The following is a 14,366-nucleotide window of genomic DNA, read 5'->3' on the forward strand; positions in this document are numbered from 1 at the left end:
ACTTGAGTCACACTTTTACCCTCTCTGTTGGCGCTGCTGCCCTGGATGTTGACCTGGCTTGGCCTTCTTAGAGCAGTGGTGTCTCGTGCAGACTGTGCTCTAGCCAGATGGTTTGGAGTCAGAGATAGATACACAGTGATGTAGTAGAGTTTTCTCTCTCACTGTGTCTGAGCTTTTTTGGAACTAGGAGGTATTATGTTGGATGTTGCACGTTAGTGCATTGAGACCATTAGAGCACATTTCCGCGTACAGAACCAACATTACAGGGTAGAAGTACACTGAAATAGACCTTTTTTGTATGTGGCAGAGACCCTTCAGCATACAGGTAGAGCAAGAACAGATCAGAGCAATAACACGGTGTTACCGCAATTACCTCGCTAATGTGATCATTAGAGCACTTCCCCCACTCATCAGGCCAAGGAAATGTGGCCTTATTTGTCAGGGTATGATATGTGGCAGCAATATCAACGTGAGAGTCAGTGTTTGGTCACAGGGCTTTGACTAGGCCTAAACCCCATGACAAACAGTCTGTTTTTGGGGTCTTTAAGGACTGGCCACCTAGTCATTGATAGTGTCACAAGTCACAACTCATAATGATGAAACAAATGCCTAGGTGTATTTTGTAAGGTCTGCCTAAGCTCTGTGACTCACTTCTGCTTATTTCTGTGTTTCTGCAGATCCAGTGAGGTACTAGGTTTGACCAGTGACAGCCTAAGAGGGAACAAGAGAAGACCCAGAGGTTTCTACTCACCAGAGCCACAGTGTCAGAACGGTCCAGCAGTATGCCAAGCCAAACCCTCATCTAGCTCCCAGTCCACAGTGAAGACCTATCACAATGGCTCAGACTTACTCCGTGATGAGAGAGGATCTATGTTTACCTACATCCTCTATGCTGCTCTGGGGCACTTTTTAATTATGTCTTATTTGGTCCTCTTGAATGACTTTTGGCCTGGTCATAAAAAAGGTACTTCATTAGATGTTCCCTCGTTCCAGGCATCTCTCCGGCACTGTGGCTAGCCCCATGAGGCTGTGTGGCGCACTGCTCCCAGAGGCATTCCCTGTGTGTCTGTAAGGCCTCCTCCCCACTCTATGGAGGCGGAGCCCAGCCACCCTGCTGATGGGGAGCGATCCGGAAGGCAACAGCAGCCTCTTTCTCCTGGGGCCGCTGAGTCCCCCACAGGGTCCCTTCCACCTCAGCCACAGCAGCCGCCATCCAACCCCCGCCCCGTTCATGGTGGCCTGGGATGCCTCCACCACCGCAAGCCTAAACGTAGCGACCTGCTTCTCAGGCTCCAGCATCAGCACAATACCCAAGCAGCATGTCAGCTCTCAACAGACACCCCAGGTCCTTCAGGAGGCAGCTTCTCCTCCCCCTCCACCTCATCCCTACAATCCTCCTCTACCCAAGGCCACAACACTCAGGGGGTGCAGTCCCAGCCCAACCAGGAAGTCCTAGAGGGAAGCCCATCTAAAAGAGGCGAGAGGAAGCTCCAGAAACCGGGGAAGTACGTGTGCACTTACTGCGGCCGTCCATGTGCCAAACCCAGCGTTCTCCAGAAACACATCCGCTCTCACACAGGGGAGAGGCCTTACCCCTGCATCCCCTGTGGCTTCTCCTTCAAGACCAAGAGTAACCTGTACAAGCACCGCAAGTCCCACGCCCACCGCATCAAGGCAGGCCTGGCATCCAGCCGGGACGAGCTGAGCCTGAGCGGACCTGAGATGAGCGCCCTGGGAGAGGATCCCGAGGAGCCCACAGAGGGGGAGAGCACAGACTCTGAGGAGGAGACGAGTCAGTACAGGAAGGAGAGGCTGGGCAAGCAGAAGAGCAGCAGGAGTTTGGCGCTGTCAGGGCAAGAGGAGGGCCAGAGGTCTGACGACTCCCAGGCCGTGAAGCAGAGACTGGCCATGAGGCTGAGCGAGAGGAAACGTGGCCCCATGGCCTCCCCGGGCGACCCTCCCTCCACCTCTTCCTCACTGGGCCCCAGCAGTAAAGGCAGCCAAGAGTCAGGCTACTTCTCCCTTTCGAGGAGCTCTGAGATGAACCGAGCTGACTCCCAGGTGAGCCCTCCCAATGCCAAAACCTATGCCGAGATCATCCTGGGCAAGTATGGGCGGCTTGGAGGGCAGCAGCGCGGTCCCCATCAGCAGCACGCCCACTCTTCTTCATCGGGGATGGAGGAGAAGAGTAGCATGCCCTTCAGCGTGCCCAAGACGCAGGTCATTGAGCACATCACCAAACTCATCACCATCAACAAGGCGGTTGTGGACACCAGCGAGATCGACAGCGTCAAGCCCAGGCGCTCCTCGATCTCCAGGAAGAGTAGTCTGGAGTCACCCAAGTTCTTCTCCTCCAAAGACCCCTATGTGTTTGAGCCTAAGGGAGAAAGCCCAGGCCCCAGTATGGCAGGCCAATCATTCCGTCCCCATATCCAAGACGTGGGCCCATCGGGGGTCCAGGAGTCCTCCTCCTCTTTGCCTCTGCTGAGAAGCCACTCCATGCCCACCTCAGCAGGCCAGGGAAACCACTCCACCACCTCTCCCTGGGGCTTCTGTCATCTGAGCCACTCCTTTGATGAGCAGCAGGTCATGGTGGCCAAGATGAGGGTGGGTGGGCAGCACCATTTGCTGAGGCGCCAGCCCGCCATCGAGTTTCCCGTCGGGGCTGAGCTCAGCCTGGAGGAGGCTGGCCCCTCCTCCGCAGCTACAGAAATTGGCCTAACCAGGAAGCAACAACAGCAGCAACGCAAAGGTCCAAGGCTGTATGACTGTGAGGCCTGCGGAGCCCGCTGTAAACAAAGGGAGAGTTACGAGGCCCACAGGGGTCTCTGCACAGGGAAGCCAGTAAAGGAGCTGGAGAGAGGAGAGGTGGATGGGGCGTTCCGGGATGACCGCCCCCAGATGATGCGCTATAAATTCCGGGCACTGGCCATGGCAGTGAGGAAGAGGAGGACAGAGGAGAGTCTGGAGAAGGACCCTCCCAGCCCCAGGCCTACAGCTGTTGTGACCTGCAGCCCCGCAACGACCACTGCAGTGCCAAACCTGGTGCAGCAGAGTGAGGCCTTCTCAGGTGCTCCCTCACAGGCTGAGCAGCAGCAGCAAGACAGGAAGGGCATCTCGGTCATCCAGCACACCAGCTCCTTCGAGAAGCAGGAAAGTATATCCATAGAGAGCCAGGAGTCTATAGAGCTCAGAGAGAGCCAGTCAACACTGCAAAAACAGCTGCAGCCAAAATCATCGCCCTCCATGTCCCGCCTGGTCCGCCAGCACAACATCCAAGTGCCAGAGATCCTAGTGACGGTGGAGCCTGATGCTGATATGGTGTCAGTGTCGCCCATGGCGACGGCATCCTTGTCTCAGGAGCCAGAGAGAGTGGTAGAGGAGTTCCAGTGGCCTCAGCGCAGCCAGAGTATGGCTCAGCTCCCCGCCGAGAAGCTGCCACCAAAGAAGAAGCGTCTCCGTCTAGCCGAGGCTGCTGCCCAGTCTTCCGGGGAGTCCAGCTTTGAGTCGGTATCGCTGGGGCCCCGGAGCCCCAGCCAGGAGAGCAACATTTCCCACTCACCCAGCCGCATTGCCTTCTTTGAAGACATGGGGGGAAAAACTGCTAAGCCTTCTCCCTGGGGCTCCAGCAGCACCCAGGGCTCCCACATGCTCACCGTGCCCTCGGGCCTCCACCAACAATACCAACCCCAAAGAGAGATGCGGCGTTCAGCCTCGGAGCAGGTCCCGGCCAGCCCCCAGCACACGGATGAGATCGTGGGGACCAGGAGCAAATCCTTTGACTACGGGTCCCTATCCCCGCAGCAGTCTGCGTCAGCCTGGAGGGAGAGGAGGAAGTGCCTACTGGTGAAGCATGCCACCCTCGGTGAGCCAGACCACGAGGAAGGGGCCGTGGCCAGCCGCTCAGGCCAACCAGGGAGCCCCAAGCCGGGCCCGTCCTACACCAGCCACCCTTCCCTCCACCCAGCTGAAGCCAGCACCTCAAGGCTCAGCCCGGAGGCCACAGGGAAGACCGTACAGCTGTTCCACCAGCCCCGGATACTCCCATTCCCCATGCGACCAACTGGGCATGATCGGTTCCCTCTTGGCCAGTTATCCCAGCTCCACCCGGTCACCACTGCCATCTCAGATGTCCTCTCCTCCCACATCATCCACAGAGCCTTCTTACACACACACCCTTCCCCTCCAACCATACAAGTCCACCCAGGGCAGCTTCACATGGCAGAACGCCTAGGCCTGTCCCTCCATCCCTTTTCAGCTCTGCTCTCCCTGCAGTACCCCACTGGGGCTGGCCAGGCTGTGTACCTCCCTGTTTCTCCTGGGCTCACCATCCAAGTCCCCACACAGCCCCCCATACCCTCCACCGTGGTTCTCCCTGCCCCAGCTCCTCAGTCCTTAGTCCCTCTACCCTGCCACCATCCCCCACCTGTCATCGCAACGTGCCTGGCGCAGCTGATGCCAGTCGTGTCACTGGTGGTGCCAGTGCGCCTCCAGACCAACATGATCACCTATGCCAGTGCCCTGTATACCACCCTCTCACAGATCCTGGCGTCAGCCCGCTCCCAGGAGCCCATCTGCTGCATGGCCATGGTTATCATGGGCCAGCTGGAGCTGCAGAGGTCCTACCTGAAGATCCCCACCCCGGACTTCAAGAGCTACCTGCCCCTGTCTCTACCCCTGGAGCTGGGCTCTGTGTCCGGAGAGGGCTATGGGCCACTGGGGGCTGGAGGGAGCAAACGCATGCTCTCTCCTGCAGCCAGTCTGGAGCTCAGCACAGAGGCCCAGCACCAGCAGAAACGAGTGAAGGAGGAAGAGGAGGTGGGAGAGGAAAAGGAAAATAGGGGTACTGGGAGAAAACTGGAAGCAGGGGAAGATAAAAAGAAAGAGCCGGAAAGGGCACAGATAGGAGTAGTAACTGTGAAAGTCGAGGAGGAAGAGAATGTATGGGACACAGAAGGGCACAGGGAAGAGAGGGAGATGCAAGGGAAGGCTGAATCTAAGAAAGAAAAGGGGATGGAGGGCGAGGGAGTGAGTGCTTCCTTTGTACCCCAGAGTCCAGAGCGAGCCAAAGCCCCCTCGTATCCCAGCCTCCACACCATCACCTCAGTCAGCTGGTGCTACTTGAACTACGTGAAGCCCAACCCGTCTGCCCAGGGGGAGCCACAAACCTCCGTTTACACCTCCTGGAGCGTCAGCGTGCACAACCCCAATCTGCCAGGCCTGTCCACCAAGCTGGCCCTGTCCCTGCTGCGCTCTAAGCAGAAACACAGCTCAGAGACCTACACCATGGCCACAGCTCGAACCCCGGCGACAGGCAAGGTGGTCCCTGCCAGCAGCAGAAAGCCCCACATTTCAGAGGTAAATATAACAGCAATATTCAATATGTAGGATAACACAGCATGGGCAAATTAGACCAAAACTACCAAAACCCCTGATTCAGATTTAGTTATGAATTATATCGAATAATGCATACCCCACAACTCCACAGCTGGAAATTACCAGACACTATGCTGTTAGATTATACACAACCAATACATGAAATGTTTGACATTAATTGTTGTTCCAATGTACTCTATATCATCATTGCCAAACAAGATGTCAGGGTGCGTTGGTGAATTTGCCCGTATCTGTCTTTGAGTGTAGGTACATGCTACCCCACCCAGCACCCCTGTCGAAGTAAAGGAGCCACCACAGCAGCCTGAGAAGGAGGAGAAGAAGGGGAAGAGAGAGGAGCAAGGGCCCTCCACCTCCAAACAGAGCGAACTTCTCCGTGTCCAAATCTTCGAGGGCGGGTAAGCCCTGATCAGCTAATACTAGTTTAGTTTTCTATGAGCAGATAGATTTTTCTGCAGAATTCATCATGCAGATATTCAACGTTACTGACAGATAAAGGCAGTAGCAATGTAACAATACAGTAGATGTGAGTCATTGTATTCAGATACGGTAGCAGTACCAGGAAGCACAGGGCTGCCACCAAATGCGGAGTCTCAAAATATAAATGCCCCATTATGAGGGGGAAAAAAGCAGTAACAGTGGAGAATGTTTTACACTTCAGTCTTCCAGAATAACAGAGAAACAGGTGAGCTATCCCCCAGGGACTTCATTTATACCGACAGCAGAGCCTTTCCCATTCATAGCTGGTAGAAAATGTCGATTTTCAGTGGAGTGTTGAATGGGGTTGGGATTTGTGCGGTGCAGCAGACAAGCAGAAAGCATCCCACCAGATTTGTTTTATGAGATTCTCATTAGTGTTGGTATACCTTCCTCTCAATGACACGAGAGCAACTGAAGTTTAGCTGCTGTACTGTACATACATATGTGGGAAAGAAGTCACCTAAAGTCTTTTGAGTAAAGGCAATAATTGGGTGTGGGTATTGAACACGGCTAATTGCTGCGAGGTGTGTGAGAGTCTTCCCACTGCAGTATATGCTCTCACTGTTGCCTCTGATCACAGCTCACAAAGCTGCCTTTCCTGTGGCAGCTGCTGCAGTCTAGCCAACAGATAGAGATCTGCCAAGAGCACAGTAAAAGACAGAGTGTGATAGAGATGGAATTGAAAGGGAAAAACGGAGGGGAAATGGTGGAGAGAGGGAAATATAGAAGGAAACATTAAACATTTAGTTTCCTTATGACAGACAAGGACATACATGCATGTGTGCGAAAGAGATGGAGACAGAAATACAAACCGATAGGTGTTGATAAAAAGATGTGTGATAGAGAAGTTTTTACAACGAATGACAGATGGACAACATAAGATGTGTGTGTGTGTGGGCGGAGGGGTGGGGGTGAGTGATTAAGCTTATACAATGCTCTTTGTGGTCTAATTATTGATACTTTTAGGATATTAATAATGATTTCTCATAAAATTGTTATTGATTATTATAACATTTGTGGAGAATGATAATTCCAGCTAAAATAATATATAGGAGTAGAGCTTTCCACAAATCACCATATCATTTTCAAATATTGAGAGCTTGCTTTGTTATAATTAGCAAATCTGAAAAATTTGAATTCCATATAGTTGGTTCCGAACACATCTACATTAATGTGGATACTACCATGACTACGGATAATCATGAATGAATCATGAATAATGAATAAAGAATAATGAAAGTTAGAGGCATATAGTAAATATCATACCCCCCAAAAAATGCTAACCTCCCCTGTTATTGGTAATGGTGAGAGGTTAGCATGTTTTTTGAGGCATGATCACACAGTTTTGGAATATAAAAGGAATGAATCCATTAAATATAATGAAAATAAGTTATGTGTTTAATACATACAGATATTATAAGTCAGGGTTCCCCAACTGGCGGTGGTTTTATATGGCCCCTCAATTTTTCTGAGGAAAATAAATAAAACCTTTTTTATTTTTTTATTTTTGGGAGGGCATGAAAGACTGTAAAAACACAAGGAAGTCAGCTTCAAGTGATTTTAATTTTGGTAATCTGTTTCCAAGTATTCCCACGCATAATAGGCGGGTAGGCTGTTTGGCTGGATTTAGGACCGCGCAGACGGACAGGCTGTGTGAAGGCAAAGTTTCTGGAAGGCTGGCTGGACCAGCACCGGAGAGTTGAACATAGTGGTGCACGACTCCAGGATTTTTGGAGTTGTAGGAGTCGTGGTTGGAGTCATAGGAGTCGACCCTTGCTCGACTCCCAAAACACGCTGAAACAGATGCGCACACACATACACCTCATTGTTGCAGAGTCCTACTAGGAAGACTATATTTGCATTCTAGAGGACTGACATGAGCTTGATGCTGCCCATTTGCCTATAAAAGGGCTATTTTGTTTGAATATAGAAAGTGATGTGTAGGAACTCGAATATTTCAGTGATATTTCTGTTCTGCACCGCCTTGACTGATCCCATGGGATGATGCGGTGCAATCTGCTCATAAGCCTATTCTTTGCCATGTTGCCCTATTCGGACGGATATTACTAGATACGTTGGTTTTGTAGTTATTATCCAAGCATGTGCCTTACTCCAGAGGAATTCACACATGATTAGTTTTTCAAAACTGCCCCCTGTAATTGTTAATTTTTGAATCGACTCTTATGACGGTAGCCTGGAGTTTTTTGTTGTTGTTGTAGGTGTGAAGATATTTCAACGTCATGTCCAGACAATAATAGGCTACACTGATAACTCGTGCTTGGCTTCCAAATGTGCTTGGCTTTCAAATGTATTGGTCTCCCCATAATATTTAAATGAATAAATTGTGATCGTAATCATTATTTTAGCAATCCATCCATGGTAGACTTCCTTCCTAATAGCAATCCTGCTGATTTGACCTGCTGAACCATATTTGCACTTGACCGTGTTTATGGATGAGAAAGCGAACTTGCCATTTCCAAAAAGTTTAGTGGGGATCCTGTTTTGCGATCTATTTCCTAGGACAGGACTCTCCAACCCTGTTCGAGGAGAGCTACCATCCTGTAGGTTTTCACTCCAACACTAATCTTGCGCATCTGATTCAATAATTAGCTAGTTGATAAGCTGAATCAGGTTAGTTACAACTGGGGTTGGAGTGAAAACCTACAGGAAGATAGTTCTCCAGGAACAGGGTTGGAGAGCCCTGATCTAGGACATCAACAGCCAGCCAGGGTTTCATTAAATAATAATACTTTTTATTGCACATTTAGGCACTAGTGGTTCTGGGGGGGGGCAGTGCCCCTGCGACAACAATTTTGGACCCCCTTGTGGCCCCCCTAAATGTGCAGTATGAAATAATTTTTACATAACGCATTTTTGCTATCGTTCTTTTTTTACATCCGTTATTAGACAGTGGCAACGATGATGATGATTAGGAACATGGTCTTTTGCCTGCTAATGCCTGCAATGCAGTGAAGAAAACGATATGACAACAATAACGTCTAATGTAACTGGCCCCTCTAACAGTACAACTGGCCCCAGCTTGGCCCCCCCAGTTGAAATGGTCTAGAACCGCCACTGCATTTAGGCCTATTTTAATTTATGCATTTGGCGATGTTCAACTTCAATTCACTTCCACTATGAAGAATATCTTAGCCATACTCATTGATAGCCTAATATATACTTGAATATACTTTTGGTGAATTTACGAGGCATTGCCAGATACAGATTGACAAGATATAGCCTACTGGCTGTCTGCCTGCCTCGAACTTCTCTCCTTCGCTTGCTCCTCTTTCTCTTCGCTATGAAAATGCTAGTGTGTGTTTGGTCTTCGGTTGTTGTGTGTAGAGTAGCTCAGCTTACTTATTGATAGCCCCTACTTTGGTGAACTTGCGCAAGACATTGCAAGCCAAGGAATTGCGAAATACAGCATGCCTATAGCCTACAGATTTTGATTACCTGCACGCTTCTGACTGTCTGCCTGGTAGCCAACATGCCTACCTATGCCTGGCTGTGCCACTTCCATCTCTCGCTCTCTCCCTCAGTAGCTCGCTCTTTCTTTGCTGTGAAAGATACGAGAGTTTGTGTTCTCTTAGTAGACTACAAAAAAATTGTTTCCTCTGCTGCAAAAATACTGAATCTTAGGAGTCGAGGAGTCTATTCCTAGCAAAATCTAAGTGTGACACCCAGAAATGGGAGTCGACGGGCAAGGAGTCGTCTCCCCACCACTAGCTGAACATTGGCAGCTGCTATCGGAAACTCATATGTTATGCAACTCTAGAAACTCATATGTTATGGTCATTGTGAAGGCTGGCTGAATTCTGGCAAAGAGTATGCATGTTATTTTATCTCAGCAGATTCTCCCTTCTCCCTGTTTTTGTTTGCTTGGAAATGTTGATACTGGAGACTTAACAGAAGAAACTGTGTAACCAAGCATTTATAGTGGCTAAGAAATGCATTGCCATTAATTGGAAGGTTGGTTATCCTCCCACAATGTCACAATGGATAGCAGAAATATCAAGTTATGTATCACCAGATTTGATTTATTACAAGATTAAGGGTATACTGGGCACTTTCATAAGGTCTGGATTAGGGCTGGGCGATATGACGATCGAAAACGTCTATCGGTTCATATTATGCTCTATCGTTTATTTCGTTGTGTCGCAAATCACAGTCTTTACGGCAATATTTTTTGTCAATTGGACGACATATAGGCCTATATTTATTTTGTTTGCAACTATAGTTGAAGTGTTTTCTATTTACCTATTTAGATTTTATACATCCGTATTTTATATTACTTGATTAATTGAAAATTTGCACAAATGTTCTAATTTAAAGGACAAATAATCAAATATGAGTAAGTACCTTTTATTTGTTGAGTATAATTCAAAATGTAGTAAGAAATAGACCTTTACATGTGGTAATTTTATATAAACTAATTATTCCTTGAATTTACAGAAAATGTGCTATATCGTGATATGGATCGTTATCGGGATATGAAATGACATGTATCGGGATATGAGATTTTGGCCATATCGCCCAGCCCTAGTCTGGATGCCTTATATGGAATGCAATACTACAAAAGGAGTCTATTGAAAACATGCCCAAGTCAGCGGAGATACCTTTTTAGGCAATCCCTAGCTGCTGGACTGCTCAATCCTGGCCCTGGGGGATCTGCCGGCTTGTGGGTTGTCACTCTGGACTTGGCCTAACACACATGAAACCAGTAATACATTTTTCTCTAAGATCCTAAAGCTGAGTGGTGTGTGTTGCGTTGGGGCGCTGCAGGGTGTTGGACCCCTAGGAACAGGATGGGACGACCCAGCTATATTGTGTGCAAGTAAAAAGATCTCTACAGTACTATTAGGCCTATGAGATTATATGGAGGATTTGCTGTTTCTGTTAATGTATATTTGAGGTGCATGTGTTTTTTATTTATTTTATTTTACTTTTGTGTCCAAACACAAAAAAAGGTGGGAAGGAAATTGTGTTGGGGGAGAGTTGAGTTATGTACTAGACTGGTGGGGGTCGGGCGTGCAGGCGGCTCGGGCTGGCTGGGCGGTCTGGCAGAAATGTTATATAGATGTCTTAATAAAGACTATCAAGTCTTTGTATTTTTGTTACTTTGTTATGTTATTGTTTAAAGGTGCAACACAAAATTGATTATTGATTTACCTTTGATCTAGTTCAGTCTTATCAATCACTTAAACATATTTAATAATGATCTCTTAACTAGCTTGAAGACTGTGGCCATTTTTGTTTACTTTTTGTTCTAAATAGAGACAGCATTTTGGATTGTGTAGAAATGCAGGAAATTAGCTATAGATTGCCCACAGCCAGGTTATGCCCCCCCACATCTAAAACCAAAGTTGCGCCCCTGCTATCATCAGTGGTTGCTAACAGGGGTTTATAATTGACCTGGCTGTGGGCAATCTGTTGACCTTAAAGAGAGCGTTCAGGGATTTTACATATGTAAATATTTGTTTAAATTGAAAGCGATCTATGGAAAAGGGGTGACTGCAATCCATACTTTGGCATTTTGAAACTAGCCATTGCAAACAATTAGCAAAAGTAGCATTTTGGGAGGGCTTTTTTTCCTTGCCCAAATCTCTCTCTCAAAAAAAAAACTATTCATTGAGTAACACAATCAATTTAATAGGTGATTTGGGCATGAAATGTGATGCATGCTAAACAGGGAAGATTGACTTGGGGAATGGGGAACAGCTGCTGCTCATCGGGAGACAACACAATGGCATAAACAGAATTTTGATCTCTGGGAGATTTTTCTAGAAGCACTGTGCTCAAATCCAATTTCCAAGTTGCACAGCAAAAAATACAATATGCTACAGCTGACTTCTCTCTCGGTTCGTAGCCAACAGATTAACCTAACGTAGCAGGCGTAAAATAAACGCCTGAAACCTGATCCCCTACAATGACCTACATACTGGTCTTGAGGATAAGAAAAAAAACTGTTGGGAGGTTCTCTTCTGCACTGTTCAACCAATCCAGTGAATGTGGAGGATGAGTTAAGATCGAGCAGAAGTCCAGTCACAGGCTCTCTTTCCATTTCCCCTGAAAACCGGAACAACCGTTTGTTGGGGACTCGGCAGAGGCCCTTGAAATGCGTTTCTACGGGTTAGTGCAGCTGTTCATATGGGTATCCCCTCTTATCACATCTCAGACTACGGCAAAAATATCAAACATGTCTGAACATTTTTGTGACGTCCCAGCCTTGATCTGGAGAACTTAACAGCATCCATCAAGGCTTGTTGACCATCTCACACTATGAGCAGAAGGACGTGCAAACGAGTCTCTTGGCGTGCATATTTCATCCTTATCTTTAAAACTTGTCTGGGACAAATAAATCTTGCAAATATTGTGGAACACACACACAATGCATGTAACACTCCAGAAACAGTGTGTCATTCATTCCACCCCTCTCCTCTGTTTCCAACCACGACTGCCCTCATCGGAACACAACACACATCATCACTGTCTATAAATACACGGAAGGAAGGCAGCTCAGCTCTGTTTGTTTTTAATGACTTGTATGTTTTCATCCTGATCCAATTAAGTCACGTTTGTGAGGGAGGAGGGACTGACTGGGGGGCTCTCTGTCAGGCTTTTCCTCACTGTTGGCTTTTCATATAAACTAAAGGAACCGTGAGTGTCCTCTGACAGCGGAACATTGGGTTTAATCTCCTTAATCTGCATTTGGAGCAGCTGCAACTGTCCAGTTGCTCTTAACACTGCCAGACACATACATTTTCATGGAGTAAATACATTGTCACGTTTTCTCATTGGCTTGGTGACATAGTCAGCTTTGCTCATTCCACTGTCTTGACGGTCGCCTAGGATAGGGGGCACCACAGCAAATTGTGAAAAAAAATTGTGCCCATTTTAAACGGCCTACTACTCAAACTCAGAAGCTAGGATATGCATATAATTAATACTTGTGGATAGAAAACACCCTAAAGTTTCTAAAACTGTTTGAATGGTGTCTGTGAGTATAACAGAACTCATATGGCAGTCAAAACCCCGAGACAGATCGAAACAGGAAGTGGAATTCTGAATTGCGAACTCAACTTCATCACGTTGCCTATTAATCACACCGTGAGCTATGGTTCATTGAGCACTTCCTATTGCTTCCACTAGATGTCCCCAGTCTTTACAAAGTGATTTGAGTCTCCTACTGTGAAAACTGACAGAATGACACGCTGTGGAACGTGGTCACACAGAGAGGGCCATCACCATTATGACGCCGGCCCCCCTGGTTACCCTCCCCTTTCGAAACGTTTTGAAACACAATGCAATCGTCCTCCTTGAATCTTATTGGAGCTCTGGTTGAAAAACGCCCTAAAGATTTATGTTATACAACGTTTGACATGTTTGAACGAACCTAAATAAGAAAAAAATGCATTTTGTTGAAAGAGTAGCCCCGCACACGTCCGAACTTTTGGTGCAGCCTTCAGAACGTGCTAAAAACAACAAGCTAATGGAACATAAAGGATGAACTTTTTCGGACGAAAAATACATTTGTTGTGGACCTGGGATTCCTGGAAGTGCCTAAGGATGAAGATAATCAAAGGTAAGGGATTATTGACAATAGTATACAAGACTAGATTTGATATGCGAATGTTCCAAGATGGCTAGCCTATTGCTATTGCTAGCCTATTGTTCTGAGTATCGCATCCCCTTTTATCTCAGTGTTATTACCCAGTAAAGTTATTTTTAAATCTGGCATTACAGGTGCTTTCAAGAGATATTCATCTATAAATCTTAGAATGACAATATTACATTTGTTATTAACATATTACAATGTTTTCGAATAGTAATTTAGTAAATTGTAGCGCTGTTTCATCGGATGCATTTGAGGGAAAATAGTTAGTCAACGTTACGCACCGATGTAAAATGCTGTTTTTATATATAAATATGAACTTTATCGAACAAAAGAATGCATGTATTGTGTAACATGATGTCCTAGGTGTGTCATCTGATGAAGATTGTCAAAGGTTAGTGCTGCATTTAGCTGTTTTTTGGTTATTTGTGATGCATGTGGTTGGTCGGAAAATGGCTGTGGTTACTTTTACGATATACTCCTCTAACATAATCTAATGTTTTGCTTTTGCTGTAAAGCCTTTTTGAAATCGAACAACGTGGTTCGATTCAGGAGAGGTGTATCTATAAAACGATATAATTTGAAAAAAATAAATAAAATAAAAAATTATTACATTTTGTTATGCTAATGGCGATAGGATTTTTCGCTGGATGTCCGTCCCGCATACGGGACAGAGGCCGCACAGGGGTTAACCTGTGAGGTCTTGAGCAGTGTGTTTATCATATTGTATGAAATTCAACATGTAGGAATGCAGCGTTTACCATAATTCGTAGTCACATTCATGCTCAGCATCATCACAACCAGAAACAGATTGAAATTGTCAGTGTGATGTAATTTTAACCTGTTAGGGCTAGGGGGCAGCATTTGCACGTCTGGA

General features: G+C 46.9%; 1 protein-coding gene across 3 annotated transcripts in view; it reads left to right on the forward strand.

Annotated features, from left to right (window-relative positions):
- Positions 1 to 14,366, forward strand: part of hivep3b (HIVEP zinc finger 3b) — a 109,641-nt gene that overhangs the window by 78,757 nt on the left and 16,518 nt on the right. For all 3 annotated transcript variants that reach the window (XM_014169553.2, XM_045705112.1, XM_014169562.2), the window contains 2 exons: positions 678 to 5,358; positions 5,644 to 5,792. In XM_014169553.2, the coding sequence (XP_014025028.2) occupies positions 1,090 to 5,358; positions 5,644 to 5,792 (4,418 nt within the window). In that variant the 5' untranslated portion in view covers positions 678 to 1,089. The remainder of the gene's footprint in view (positions 1 to 677; positions 5,359 to 5,643; positions 5,793 to 14,366) is intronic.

Source organism: Salmo salar, chromosome ssa02 (genome assembly GCF_905237065.1).
Source record: "Salmo salar chromosome ssa02, Ssal_v3.1, whole genome shotgun sequence".
Lineage (NCBI taxonomy): Eukaryota > Metazoa > Chordata > Actinopteri > Salmoniformes > Salmonidae > Salmo > Salmo salar.